We start from the raw sequence: 14,424 nt of genomic DNA, 5'->3' as shown, positions 1-14,424 counted from the left end.
TGGAAGTGCTGTGTGGTGGCTGGAGTCCTGGAAGAGACCAGCAGCTCGTTGAGCTTCAGGAGCAAGAATGGCTCCTCCCGCTACATTTCTCCTCACCCATAAAGCAGTTCCCATCCTTTTGAGATCTCTGTCGCTGGAGTAAGCAGCTGTGTCCTGGCCTGGAGAGGCAGGGAGAGGTGACTGCCAGACGTGCTGAGCCCCTGTCAAGAGTGTTCCATGAAATTAAACTAAGGATCCAAACTGGAGTGAAATCACACTTGTTGCAGCCTGAAATCATCATCAGCAGAAGAGTGTGATCTTTGGAGGCTCTGGAGAAGGAGGGCTCAGGAGGCAGGGGCTGCATTTCAGTGCCTCTTCCCTGGACAGATGTCTAGCAAGATGCTGCCACCACCACTCAGGTGCAATCAGGATCCTTTCAGCCCTTGAACCTGCTGCTCTGTGGTGCTCATGGAGGGAGCAGTGGAGAGTGTCCCTGCCATGAGCAGCACATTCCCTCATGATCAGGGACACACAAGGACACTCTCACACAGGCTCATTCACACCAGCATGGAATACTCCACAAATCTGTGCTCCCATGTGCATCCACACAAACCTGGCTGTTTACAGGTACTCACATGACAAGAACACACACAGGAATGCCATGAACCATGGTCTATGCTGAGGGTTCTCCTGCACACAGGGCACTGTTAGGCAGGCTGGGATCAAAATGGAGAAGTACAACACATACACCTGGGGAAGAAACAGCAAGAGGAAAAGAGCAAGAGACCACACAGGTGAGCTGAGGATTCAGAGACAGAGAGGGTCATGGCATGTCCTAAAGCATTTAAGACGATAGCATCCATCTGAAGATTGCTGGAGATTCACCTTGACACTCGGACTTCAAAAAGTCCCATTAGAGTGACCCAGGCTGACATCAACAGCTTAATCTGGATGCCCCCAGCACTTGAGCTGAGTCCTCTGCCTGCACTATTGCATTCCTGCTCTGGAAATCCCGGGGCCTTTCATCTTTATGCTCAGAAGAAGCCCTTCATAGCAGAATGGGCATGGCCCAAACCTGGAAATGAAAAGGCAGCAGTGCTGGAAACCCAAGCACAGCCCATATCATTAGCTGTAATAGTTTGCATCCAAGATGAGCTTGTCAGGAAATTGTTACCTCTGCCAAGGGTGCCTCTGCTCCTGCAGCAGTGAAGGGCAGGTATAAAAGGCAGCCCAAGCCCTGGCTCTCTCATTGCCTTCTCTTGGATCCTTCTTCTTGGGAACCAGGTGAGTTTTAGATGCTTTTTCCTTCTCCTCCTAAATGAGATTTCCAGACAGTGGAACTCTCAGCTGATACAGCCTCTTTCCTGTAGTGGATATTTGGATCTCCAAGACATGACAGAGGCAATTGGGAAGAAGGTCTCCTTGGAGAGAAGCTAGGGTGTGGCTGAGGGGGAGTTTGGGTTATGATAAAGGAGAAAATCTCTCTGGGCCAGGTTGCTCTATATTGAGCAATGAAGACTGTTTGGACCACGGCCAAGCCTACAGCTCCAGATACATTTTTTACCGGGGATCATTCAGTGTAACCAGACTGCTCTGCTTCCTTTCCCTGTCTCCCAGGTGCACCTCCAGCCCCAGGACATGTCCTGCTACAACCCCTGCCTGCCATGCCAGCCCTGTGGCCCAACCCCTCTGGCCAACAGCTGCAATGAGCCCTGTGTCAGGCAGTGCCAGAGCTCCACTGTTGCCATTGAGCCTCCTGCTGTGATTGTGACCCTGCCCGGACCCATCCTCAGCTCCTTCCCACAGAACACCGTCGTGGGCTCCTCCACCTCTGCTGCTGTTGGCAGCATCCTCAGCTGTGATGGAGTGCCCATCAACTCTGGCTGCTGTGACCTCTCTGGCATTTCCAGCCGCTACTATGGCAGAAGGTTAAGATAAAGATGCTCAAAAAGCCCCAAGGGGACACACCAATGAACTCAGAATATGGCATTGCACAGAAGATCAAGACTTTTCAGAGTTGTTTCCCACATAGCTGAGTAGCTTTGCCTTTGTTTGCCTTTTCTTGGTTTGCTTTGCTTTCCTTTAGCAGTAAGGTCCCACCAAAGCCAGCCTGGTGGGGACCATCTCTCTCCTCTCCCTCTAAGGGGCAAGCAGCAGACTCTTGGCTTGTCTCGGAGCTCTATGCACTGTTGTCTGGGAGCTCTATGCACTGCCAGTTGGAGTGACTTCCTTTCCCTCTTTGCTCTCATTAAAGTTGTGCTGCATTCAAACATGGCCTCCATGTGGTCCTTCCCTCTGTGCACATGAGCTGTGAAAGGAGAAGGGTGTTGCTCTGGGATGCAAGGGTGTGAGAGTACATGGAGATGGATGTCCATTCACAGAGTAATGGGTGATTGGGGCAACATGGTCTGTGGCCAAAATGTTGTGGTGAGGGGAGTTCAATCCAGGGTGCAGCTGGTCACAGGTGATGTTCCCAAGGGGTCTGTGCTGGGGACAGTTCTGTTTCATATTTTTAGAAACCCTCTGTAGGATGGGATCCATGGCATCCTCAGCCAGCTTGCAGATGACACAAAATTTGGCAGCTGTGTTCATCTGCCTGTAGGGCAGGAAGGCTCTGCAAAGGGATCTGAACAGGTTGGATCATTGGGAGGATGCCAACTGTATGAGGTCAAACAAGGCCAAATTCCAGGTCATTCACCTGGGCCAAAGGAGAAGCAGAGCTGCCAGGGGAGAGCTGAGGGCCCCTTCCCCCCAGCTCATCCTTGCACAACACAGCCCCTCCCTCCCCCGGGTTGTTGCACAGCCAAGGAAGCTCCCTGCACCAGGGTGTCATCCACAGCACAGAGGTACAAGGCACTGTCAGAGCCCTCGACCTCCTCCAGCTGCAGGAGGCTGTATTTCCCTGTGGTATTCAGCAAGGTGGTGAGACGGCCTCTGTGCTTGGAGCCAGCTGCTGCCTGAAACAAGACCAGCTGAGGAGCTTGGCCTTTCCTCTGCTGGTACCACTGCAGGCTTTCAAAATTAGAAATCTGGTACATGCATGTGGTCTGAAAGGTGCCTCCTTCCTGTATTGTGATTTCTCCTTCTTGCTGGGTGACAGTGGTCTGTCCCATGGTGCCTGGAAGAAATCAAGAGTCAGTGTCCATGCAAGGAGAAGACATCAAATAGAAAACAAGAGGAAGTTATAGAGCACACTGAGTCCAAACAGATGAGCAGAGAGTCTGAGACATATGGATGGCTGGCAAGAGGTCTAGGGTGATTAGAAGAGGAGCTGTTTCAGTCTCATCTTTTCTTGGCTATCAGTAACAGCTTCTTGAGAAAGCAGGTGTGAAACCACCCTTGTGATCTGATGGTTCCCACCATTTGCCCATCATCCAAGAGCAGTCCCTGCAGAGAATTGTAGAGGGCTGAGGGTCTCCTGGGTGTAGGAGGAATCGTGCTGACAGGCAAAGCCAATGCTTACCCAGTGGTTGCCTCAGGAAGGCTGCGAGGATGAGGTACCCGAGGTGCATGCTGAGACCAATCTTGCTGCATATGTGAGGGAGACTCAGGAACCCACACATCCCCAGCAAGAGCCCCAAGAGACTGTAGCTGCAGGAAATGACTCTGCAAGGGGAACAAAGAAGGAAATGGGGAGGAAGAAATGTTTGTTCTTAGCATGCTTGGATCACCTGTGCTGTGTTCCCCCCTACTTCAGCAGTGCAAGCTGTTGCTCCTGCAGCTAAAAGCTCTTCCCTTTGTAAGGTGAGAGGTAAAAGGGTGATTAGCTTGCCCTTGGTGACCAATCTCTTTGACACATTCCTCTGTGTGCAACATATTAATATGTTGCACCATCATAGAATGGTTTGGGTTTGGATGGACCTTACAGATTATCTGCACCCATCCATGTAAGAAAATCTCTCCAAGTGCCACGATGTCCTGACAGTTTTCTGATCCCTCAGTCTCAACTGCTGAAATCACAACTCAGTATTGGCTGCCCTGAAAAGTGCAGCTTTGATATTCCCTTCCTCACTGAAACTTCTCTTCACATAGATGGAGACTCTCAGCCATAGTTCCACTGTCCATAATTTCTTGAATGGGATTTTCATGTCACAAAAGGACTGAAGTCACCATGTTCTAAAGGAGGTGCCTGCGTTTGATCTGATAAATAACTCTCCAGCTTTCTCTGATGTTGTGTGTCTGATCTTGAGGGTCAGATCCATTTGTCCAACCACATCTCTGCAGTGAAGGATTTCCCTAACAATTTTAGCTTAGGGTAGATGCTGCTTTCCCATGCTCTGTCCCAGCTACTTCTGCAGGGATGATGCCTTTGTTTTACTACTTGTAGCATCTGAAGGACCAGCACAGGCATGTAGTCTCCCACAGAAGCTTTCTTGTCTTTTCAGATGGACCTCAGCACTCGGGAGGACGTGGCAAATGGAACAAGTGTGGAAGAATTCATCCTTCTTGGCTTCCCAGGCACATGGCATTTCCGAGTCTCCCTTGTGGTGGTGTTTGCACTGACATACTCCCTGACAGTCACAGGCAACACATCCATCATAGTCCTTGTGTGGATAACAGGAACCTCCATACCCCAATGTACTTTCTTCCTCTGTTATCTCTCCTTTCTCGAGATCTGGTACGCTACAGGTGTTGTTCCCAAAGCCATTGGAGTCATGCTGGGGACAAGCCAGACCATCTCCTTCAGTGTCTGCATTCTCCAGTTGTTCTTTCTTCTCACTTTAGGCTCCACTGAGTGTTTTCTCCTGTCTGCCCTGGCCTATGACCGCTACTTGGCCATATGTTACTCCTTGAGATACAGCTCCCTCATGAACAGTGTCCTCTCTGCTTGGCTGGTGCTCAGCTCCTGGCTGGGAGGATTTCTGGCCATCTCACTGCTGGCCTTTCTGACAGCCAGGCTGACATTCTGTGGGCCAGATGTCATCAGTCATTCCACCTGTGATATAGATTCTTGCCTTGCTCTCTCCTGCAGTGACACATGCCCTGTGGAGCTGGCAACCTTCCTTATCTCTATAATTGTTGTGGTAGCCACCTGTGTAGTCACTCTGGTCTCCTACATATGCACCATCTCTTCCATCCTGAGAATCCAATCAGCCCATGGCCGGAAAAAAGCCTTTTCCACTTGCTCTGCCCACCTGAGTGTTGTCACAATCTGGTTTGGCTCTGCCATATTCCCATATGTCAAACCATCGACCCAGAACTCCCTGGATCTGAACAAACTTGTGAATACCTTTAACACAGTTGTAACTCCTTTGTTGAACCCCTTCATCTCCACACCCAGGAATACAGAAGAGAAGCAAGCTCTGAGGAGGTTTTTCCAGGAAAACTGGAATTTCAAAGGGCCTCATTGAGAAGAAACAGTCTCATCCCTTCCCTGCCATGACTTCTACCCTGCAGCAGTTCCTCTGCAAAGTGTAGGTGCATTTGGCCACCACAAGTATGAAAAGTCAATACTTCCACAGTGAATTCATCTCACTCACAGACATCTTATCCTGATCTGAATCTTGACTCTGATGCTCCATCCCTTCACTTCTGGGTAAATTCAGAACACCCTATACTGCTCTGAAGAACAGGGTATAGAAGAAATCACAATCTTATTCAGAAACTGTTAGATCCTCCTCAGTCCCCTGAAGAAGTCCCACAACTGTCTCATTGCTTTAGGAAATGGACACTTGTTTCTTCATCATGTAGCCTGAAGTTTCTGTAGAAGTTTCTATGTCTCATTCTGGTGGATGTTCCATTGAATCACACTCTGGTTCAAGATAAAATATGACATTGTCGAGTGTCTCTAACTACAGCCATTATCCCCTGCATAAGACAGTGAAAAAAATTTCACTCCTGTGGAGGACTGGTTAGCCGAACAGGGGCATACGGACTTGACCAAAGTTGCAGACAACTTAGCAAGGGTCAGAGTGCAAGCTCTCTGACTTGCTGAGGTTGCAAAAGTTCAGAAGCTTGCAACCTTGGAGTCACAAGTGTCCTTGTACGTGCTGCTCAGCACGTTGTAATCCGTAAAGCAGGATGAAGAAAAGGCCGTATCAGTGAATAAAAGTAACAAAGAATGAAACTAACCTTCAAATTAGAGCACCAATCATGAGCTCAGATTTTGCAATATGTATGAGCTTATTTACAAGAGTATATTAACCGAACTTGGAATGCAATAAATGAGCTTGGTTGATTCTTATATTAAGTGTCTCCTTCTTCCTCATCGCAGCACACTCCCCTTGATTCTATCCGGTGTCTGAATTGAGTCTTAAATTTTTAATTAAAAATATTAAAATTTCTATCTTTCATGCTAGATCTGTTAGTCCATTTCCACTTCTAAAGGCACATCAATTTACACCAGTCCATTGGTTCACTCATCTTGGGGCTTTGTTGTGGAAACACATTCAAGGGGCTGGCAAAGTCCCCAGGCTGCAGAGCTCTGAAAGGCTGGCTGGCTAGCCAGGCCCTCTTTGCACTCATGAGGAAGACATTAGCACTTCCAAAGGGCACTTGCTTTTCTCCTTCACAAGATTTTCACTTTAGAACAGATGAATCACCTTCTCAAAGCTCTTCTTTCTGCACAATGACAGTGAAGGGACTCCATGTGACCACTTCATAAGTAAGAATCCTCAATATGGCAGATGTCCCTTTGTGAACAATATAGGATTGATTTCACCTGAGTGTAGAGCTCTCCAAGCATGATGACTGACTTCAGCTTGAACACCTACTCCTCCCTTCTAAAACTAATGGTATTTCTGAGGTGATTCATCAACCTCCTGAACCCACCTGTCCTGGGGACTCAGCTCTTAGTCCAGCAGCCAGGCCCAGGCACCAGTGCCCAATGACAGACTGATGCCCACCCTTGTCAGCTGTGCTCTCTTTCTCAGTGGCATTTGGGAAAACCCCTGGGACAGCACGTTGAGGCTGGAGAAAGAACCTGAGCCTGGATCTATCCTCAGGTAACCATCACTGCTTTTCAGTCATGCTAAGAGCTGATGCTGATTTGGAAGGACAGCTGTGTCTGTGGTGTGTTGGAGCACTCTGCAGCCCTGGGGAGCAATGAAAAGCAGGAGCTGATGTCCAAGCTACTCTACAAATAGTCGAGTGAGAGACACTGAGGGCTTTTGTCAGTTCCCCATCAACTCTGCATTGAGTCCTCTCTGATAACTAGGGTCATGCAAAGCCTCCAACATGGGTGCCTGAGCAGACTCGTGTTACTCTAGAGAGGAAGATCCCACCAATAGTGGGACAAAGACGAAGGTTAAGTGGATGCTTCACGAGCAACAGTCTCCAATTCACAGGATGGGATCCAGCTGGAAACCCAACACCTTTCAGCTGAGTTTCTGTGTACAATGGTGGAGTGTGTTCACCTTAGACTGGGTCTCTAGAACCATTTCTGTTGCCTGTGAGAGGGCAAGTCAGTAAGTACAGGAAGGTTATGAACAAGGAATCCTGTCCAGTGTCTGGCTGATGGGTCTTTTTCCCGTGCTGGCATGCAGATGAGGGGCGAGGAAGGGCTCTCCCCCCCTTGGGCTACTACTGCCATGTAGCAAAACCATAGATGTAGTTGTGCCTCCTACCAAAAACATCCTCCGCCATCTGTGGCCATCATTGGAGGCACAGAGAAAGGGAAGAAGAAGACAAGGTGCTTACAAGTACTCACATGACAAGAACATACATTGGAACACCATGATCCATGGACTCTAATGAGGGCTGTCTTTAAGAGAGCATGGCACGTTCTGAATCATGGAAGGTCGTGACATCCAGTTGAAGATTGCTGGAGATTCTCCCTGACAGTGTGATTTCAAACAGCCCTATCAGAGTGACCCAGGCTGACATCACCTGCTTAATCTGGATGCCTACAGCATTTGAATTGATTCTTCTGCCTGCACTGCTGCATTCCTGCTCTGGAAATCCTGGGGCCTTTCATCTCTGTCCTCAGAAGAAGCCTTCCCTGGGGAACGGGCATGGCCCAAACCTGGAAATGAAAAGGCAGCAGTGCTGGAAACCCAAGCACAGCCCATATCATCATCTGTGATGGTTTGCATCCAAGATGAGCTTGTCGGGAAATTGTTACCTCTGCCAAGGGTGCCTCTGCTCCTGCAGCAGTGAAGGGCAGGTATAAAAGGCAGCCCAAGCCCTGGCTCTCTCATTCCCTTCTCTTGGATCTTTCTCCTTGGGAACCACGTGAGTCTGAATCCCTTTCTAACACTCTTCCTAAGCAGGATCTCTCTTTGACTGACCTCTCAGCTGATACAGCCTCTTTCCTGTGGTGGATATTTGATCTCCTTGTCATGATAGAGACAAGTGAGAAGAAGGTCTCTTAAGGAGGTGGGACATGGTGAGGGTGAGTTTGAGTTACGACTTAGGCGAGAATCTCTCTGGGCCAGGTTGCTCTATATTGAGCAATAAAGACTGTTTGGACCACGGCCAAGCCTACAGCTCCAGATACATTTTTTACCAGGGATCATTCAGTGTAACCAGACTGATCTTCTTCCTTTCCCTGTCTCCCAGGTGCACCTCCAGCCCCAGGACATGTCCTGCTACAACCCCTGCCTGCCATGCCAGCCCTGTGGCCCAACCCCTCTGGCCAACAGCTGCAATGAGCCCTGTGTCAGGCAGTGCCAGAGCTCCACTGTTGCCATTGAGCCTCCTGCTGTGATTGTGACCCTGCCCGGACCCATCCTCAGCTCCTTCCCACAGAACACCGTCGTGGGCTCCTCCACCTCTGCTGCTGTTGGCAGCATCCTCAGCTGTGATGGAGTGCCCATCAACTCTGGCTGCTGTGACCTCTCTGGCATTTCCAGCCGCTACTATGGCAGAAGGTTAAGATAAAGATGCTCAAAAAGCCCCAAGGGGACACACCAATGAACTCAGAACATGGCACTGCACAGAAGATCGAGACTTTTCAGAGTTGTTTCCCACATAGCTGAGTGGCTTTGCCTTTGTTTGCCTTTTCTTGGTTTGCTTTGCTTTCCTTTAGCAGCAAGGTCCCACCAAAGCCAGCCTGGTGGGAACCATCTGTCTCCTCTCCCTCTAAGGGGCAAGCAGCAGACTCTTGGCTTGTCTCGGAGCTCTATGCACTGCCAGTTGGAGTGACTTCCTTTCCCTCTTTGCTCTCATTAAAGTTGTGCTGCATTCAAACATGGCCTCCATGTGGTCCTTCCCTCTGTGCACATGAGCTGTGAAAGGTGAAAGGTGTTGCTCTGGGATAAAAGGGTGTGAGAGTACATGGAGATGGATGTCCATTCACAGAGCAATGGGTGGTTGGGACAACATGGTCTGTGGCCAAAATGTTGTGGTGAGGGGAGTTCAATCCAGGGTGCAGCTGGTCACAGGTGATGTTCCCAAGGGGTCTGTGCTGGGGACAGTTCTGTTTCATATCAATGAGTAATCTGGAGGAGGTTATCAAGGGCACCCTTAGGCTTGCAGATGACACCAAATTTGTAAAGTCTGTTTATCTGTCTGGAGGGTAGGAAAGCTCTGCAGAGGCATCTGGAAAGGCTGGATCAATGAGTTGAGATGAACTGTATGATCTTCCAAGGTCCTTCACTTGGATGCACAGGGGAAGTATCACTGAGAAGTGGAAAGGACCCTTGAAGGACCCTTCCCCCTTGCTCAGCCTTGCACAGACACAGTCTCTCCCTCCCCAGGATTGTTGCACAGCCAAGGAAGCTCCCTGCACCAGTGCGGCAAGATGTCTAGGAAAGTTTTGAGTACCTCCCAGAATTGAGATTCCACAGCCTCTCTGGTCATCCCCTGCCAGGACTTCCTCACCCTCACAGAGAAAAAGTGGTTCCTGGTGCCCAGACAGAATTTTCTCCATTTCAGTGTGTGCTCATTTCCTCTTGTCCTGTCACTGGATACCATGGAGAACAGCACAGCTCTACATTCTTCCCACCCTCTTTTCAGAGATTTGTACAAATTGATGAGAACACCCCTGAGACTTCTTGGTCCTGAAGAGTCCCAGCTCTCTCAGCCCATCACCATGTGAGAGTTGCTCCATCTCTTCATCATCCATAGTGGCCCTTCACCTGACTGTCTCCAGTTTGTCTGGGACATACATTTCCCTGGTGAAAATACGCACAGTTACCCACTCAAGCCCCAAGCACACCCACATTTGTTCATCCCTCAAATATCATTGCAGGCCCCATCCCATCTAATAGCACATCCAGGATCCTCAACCCCCTCACCCAGAATTTGCATTTCCTCATTCTCTCTGGCTATGCCAGCCTGATTTTTTCAAGCATATAGATGTGTGTAATGACCCACTCATCTCACAATTCCCCCACACTCTGGGATCCTTCAAACTTTGCTGTAGTTTGGCAATGTCATCCTGTGACATGTTTTTTCCTTCTCCAGTTGCCGGCACCCAGACCTTTCTTACACCCCAGTCCCTTCAGCTGCTGGCACAGACACTATCACACCCTATGACCAGCGGTCTTTTCTCCAGTTGCTGGCACTTAGGCCTTGCAGCACTGTCCTGGTTTGGACCAGGACAGAGCTAATTTTCTTTCTTGTAATTTTGCTTTCAACTAAGTCTAAATAGCTGCACTTGCTGAAATGAACAGTAAGTTTCTCAGTCAGCGTCTGCTTCTAGGACTGATAACGCTCAATGTTAATAGTTACTGATACAGACTGGTATGCAGAACCAAGGACACTACTCAGTTCTATCTTGGACTCCAAAAAGAGAAAACAAGTAAGGAGGTCACACCTGCAACCCTGCTGTAGGAAAGGGCAAAACCAGACAAGTTGGGAAGAAAAATAGCTCAATCTACTTATATTTTATGCTCCCATCACTCACTTCTTCTCTGACCTTGGTGTATTTCTCTGGCATTTCTCTCTCACTTCATCCTCTACTCTGCTCTGCGGGTCCTTTTCTTATATTTTTGCAGTTAAACTTTCCCTTTCTCGAGCATATCACTGGCAGAGCTGCACCCATCTTCCCGTATCTGCTGGGCCTTGGGCACAGGCAGGGCAGGGATTGGAACAGGGGGAGATTCCAGCAGCTTTTCACAGGAACCAGCGCTGTGCCTCCCCCAGCTCCAAAAGATCACGCGCTAACCCAAAACACGTCGTCAGCAATGGTCATTGCGTGGGTGAGGAGCGAGGGCTTCCCGGCTGCCCGTGGGCAGGAAGCTCTCTGCCAGACACCTCCCTGTGCAGAGCTGCAACGGCTCCTCCCGGGCACGGCCGAACACCGACGGCGCCCCGGGCCCATTCCTGCTCCGCTGGGGGTCCGTTGCCAGTGTGATGGGGGATTTCTGTCTGCGTGCCGGGAGAGGGCGGATGGTGCTGATGCCGGTGTCGGTGTCGGAGTCGGTGCGGATGGGGCGGGGGAACCCCCGGGGCCCGAGGCCGAGCGGAGCGGCAGCGCTCCCTGGCGGTCCCGCCCGGGGCTGCCCCCCCTCCCCACACACTCCGGACCCCGCCCGCCGCGGTTCCATCTCGCCCGCAGCCCCGGATCCTCTCCCCGTGTCTCCCAGGTCGCAGTTTTGGGTATCCAGAGAGACCGTACCCTAAGCAAAACACCATCTGCAAGGAGTCAGTGGTCTTGGGCAAGACACATCTGCTCTGCTGGGCCTTGCTGAGAGGACTGAGCCCCAGCATGAGTGGAACAGAATGTGCTGGAGTGGCTGTGTCATCCTGTGCTGCACATGGGTATTAAGGCAGAAATAGCTTTCCAGTATTCAAGAGGATGTGCTTTCTTTTGGGAAACATCAAATAAGAATCACCAGGGAAGCAGAAGTTCATGGACATGGTCTTTGCAGCATGTCATTGGAAAATTTACCTGGGTTGTTCTGATGCTAAAGCAAGTGCAGGGTTCCCACCACCTGAAGGGATGTAAGGTTCACTCACTGTCTATATTACTCGATTTAGTCTACCTTACTGAACTAGCATTATGGTTTTTATGTTGTTTTTTTTATACTTTTATTACACATTATTCTGTTGTTTCCTCTCAGCTCTTTCTTTCTGAGATGTGAAAAGGATGCTGCACCAAATTCTTCACCCATGCCCCCTCCCTGGTGTTGAACCATAGCAGGAAAAAACAGCCAGCACAATTTTTCCTGGGGAACACTGTTAGGAGGGATATTTCCAAGCACTATTAGGAAGAATATGGTCAAATGGAGCACTTCTCACCTCTCTGAGCAACTTCTCATCAAGAGTACCAAAAAGATGCCTCAAAACAGTGACCCTTTACTGGACTCTTACAACAGGTGAGGTGAATCGCCTGCTCACACTGATTTTTTTTTTTTTGCTTCAGAAATGCTTAGGCTTCTTATCCTGTCCTGCAAAAGATGCCTCCACTGAGGCATAGCAGGAAGTGAAAAGACAGCAATTCAGGAATCCAAAACAACCTATAGCATTAGCTGAGATGTTTACATTCAAGATGAGCTTGTCACAAAGTAACCACATCTCCAAGGGATGCTTCTGGAAGCCTGGGGCAGGAAAGATCCGTGATAAAAGGCAGCCCAGCTCGTCACTCTCTCACCCACTTCTCTTGCCTCCTTTCCCTGGGAAGCAGGTGAGTCTGAAGCCCCTTCTTCTCCTCTGCTTTCTCTAAATGAGATCCTACCCCAATGGACCTCTCATCCGACACCCTCTTTGTTCTGTGCCAGATCTTGGGGCTCCTTGTCACAAACAGGCACAAATAGGGAGAATGATGTTTATGGATGAAGGCTGGAAATGTACTGGGTTGTTTTCTGGGCTATGAATGAGACATTAGCTGAATAAAACCTTTTGGCTCTTTCTGGCAGAATGATGACAAGAAGTCTTCATATACTAGAGGTCCACCTCTAGTCTTGCATGTGCATGTTCTTTGCCTTCCTCATTAGGAGGTGTGGTAACATGCTCCTTCTCACAGATTCCCATGTTATGCCTCCTCCCAACAGCTCTCTCCCAGGTGCACCTCGTGCATCCAAGGCATGTCTTGCTACAATCACTATCAGCCCTGCTAGCAGCCCTGTGGCCAAACTCCTCAGGGACAACAGCTGCAATGAGCCCTGTGTCAGGCAGTGCCAGGACTCCACTGTCATCATCCAGCCCTCCCCCGTGGTGGTGACCCTGCCCGGACCCATCCTCAGCTCCTTCCCGCAGAACACCGCCGTGGGCTCCTCCACCTCCGCTGCCGTTGGCAGCATCCTCAGCTGTGATGGAGTGCCCATCAACTCCGGGGGCTTTGGCCTCTTCTGCATTACCGGCCACTACTGTGTCAATAGATGCCTCCCCTGCTAAAGGTGCTTATAAGAACTTTGAAAAAGGACCCACATGAACTCAGAACATGTTGTTTAACAACATACTGCATGCTGTTGATTCAGGAGCAGTTAGTCATCTCTGGCTTTCCCTGAAAGTGTCACTCTGGGCTATTTGAGAGCATGGCTGATATCCACTACTCCTGCCTTTCACTCTATCTTTGCATCTCTTTATATTGTTGTCTTGTACTTCCCTAAAATCTGTTCTGGGGACTCTAGAAACCAGCCAGGTGTGACCTAATGCCATGTCTCCCTTTGTCAGGCAAGTCTACAGGTATCCTGTGGGAATTCCAGCACAGGAAAAGAAGAACTGCTTCCTGACTGCTCCTGCTCTTTCTCAAGCTCTGAGTGACCTTCTTTCCCTCTTTACACTCATTACAATATTGATGCAACCTCCCTGTGTCCCTCAGGTGATCTTTCCATCTGCATACTGACTGCTGAGGGATAATCCCATTGCTCTGAGTGGAAATCAGGTGGGGGCTCAGGGGAAAGTTTCAGCACTATAAGAGGCATTGGAAGGTAAGACACAGTGCATCAAGTTGTCTTCCAGGCACTGGAAGCTGAGGAAGACACCCTTAGTTACTCTTCAGCCAGTGGCCATCAGTCCTTGCCTTGCTCCACCTTTGCTCAGAAATACCTCCTTGTCCCTCAAGCATGTTGTGTGACCAGGAACCCTCATCACTGCTGTCCTCCACAGAGGTTTTGTGTTTACAAGTTACCATTGGTACCAGCTACAGTAGGCTCAACTTCACTCAGAATTTTCTGTTTCTCCTCCATCCCAGCTGAACCCAGCGGATGGTGAGTGGAGGTTGTGGTCAGTTCACCATGTGTTGTCTCTGCTGCACTTTCCTCCTCACAGTCTTCCCCAGCTCCTCTGTGTGGTCTCTCTCACACAAACTTCTCCAATGTAAGTCCTTCCCACAGGCTTCTCTATGAAGTGTTTCAGGATGTGTCCTTTAAATGTCATGCAGTCCTTCAGGAACAGACCTCTCCAGCATGGGTCCCTCACAAGACCACAGGTCTTACCAGAAACCTTTCTCCAGTGTGGGCTCCTCTTTACAAGGTCACAGGTCCTCCCAAGTACCTGCTCCATCAGGAGATTTTCCATAGGGCCACAGACTCCTGTAGGCTCATCCACCTGCTCTGCTGTGTGGTCCTACAAAGGCTGCAAATGGATATCATCTCCATCTCCATAGTCTGCAAGTGT

General features: G+C 49.6%; 3 protein-coding genes across 3 annotated transcripts in view; 2 read left to right on the top strand and 1 right to left on the bottom strand.

Annotated features, from left to right (window-relative positions):
* The window catches only part of LOC103531214 (M1-specific T cell receptor alpha chain), a 79,935-nt gene extending 76,435 nt beyond the window's left edge, over positions 1 to 3,500 (bottom strand). The window contains exons 1-2 of the mRNA XM_030465835.1: positions 3,443 to 3,500; positions 2,802 to 3,097 (exon numbers count right to left, since the gene is read on the bottom strand). Of these exons, the coding sequence (XP_030321695.1) occupies positions 2,802 to 3,097; positions 3,443 to 3,491 (345 nt within the window). The 5' untranslated portion in view covers positions 3,492 to 3,500. The remainder of the gene's footprint in view (positions 1 to 2,801; positions 3,098 to 3,442) is intronic.
* Positions 3,501 to 4,364: 864 nt separating this feature from the next.
* LOC103531216 (olfactory receptor 6F1-like) lies at positions 4,365 to 5,330 on the top strand. Its single transcript, XM_030465779.1, has one exon. The coding sequence runs from the start codon at positions 4,365 to 4,367 to the stop codon at positions 5,328 to 5,330; it is 966 nt and encodes a 321-aa protein (XP_030321639.1).
* Positions 5,331 to 8,499: 3,169 nt separating this feature from the next.
* Positions 8,500 to 8,904, top strand: LOC115599808 (feather keratin Cos2-3-like). The gene has a single exon (XM_030466030.1). The coding sequence runs from the start codon at positions 8,500 to 8,502 to the stop codon at positions 8,797 to 8,799; it is 300 nt and encodes a 99-aa protein (XP_030321890.1). The 3' UTR covers positions 8,800 to 8,904.
* Positions 8,905 to 14,424: the final 5,520 nt, after the last annotated feature.

Source organism: Calypte anna, chromosome 27 (assembly GCF_003957555.1).
Source record: "Calypte anna isolate BGI_N300 chromosome 27, bCalAnn1_v1.p, whole genome shotgun sequence".
Taxonomy (NCBI): domain Eukaryota; kingdom Metazoa; phylum Chordata; class Aves; order Apodiformes; family Trochilidae; genus Calypte; species Calypte anna.
The sequence above is the reverse complement of the archived record's forward strand: the minus strand, read 5'-3'. Positions and strand labels throughout refer to the sequence as shown.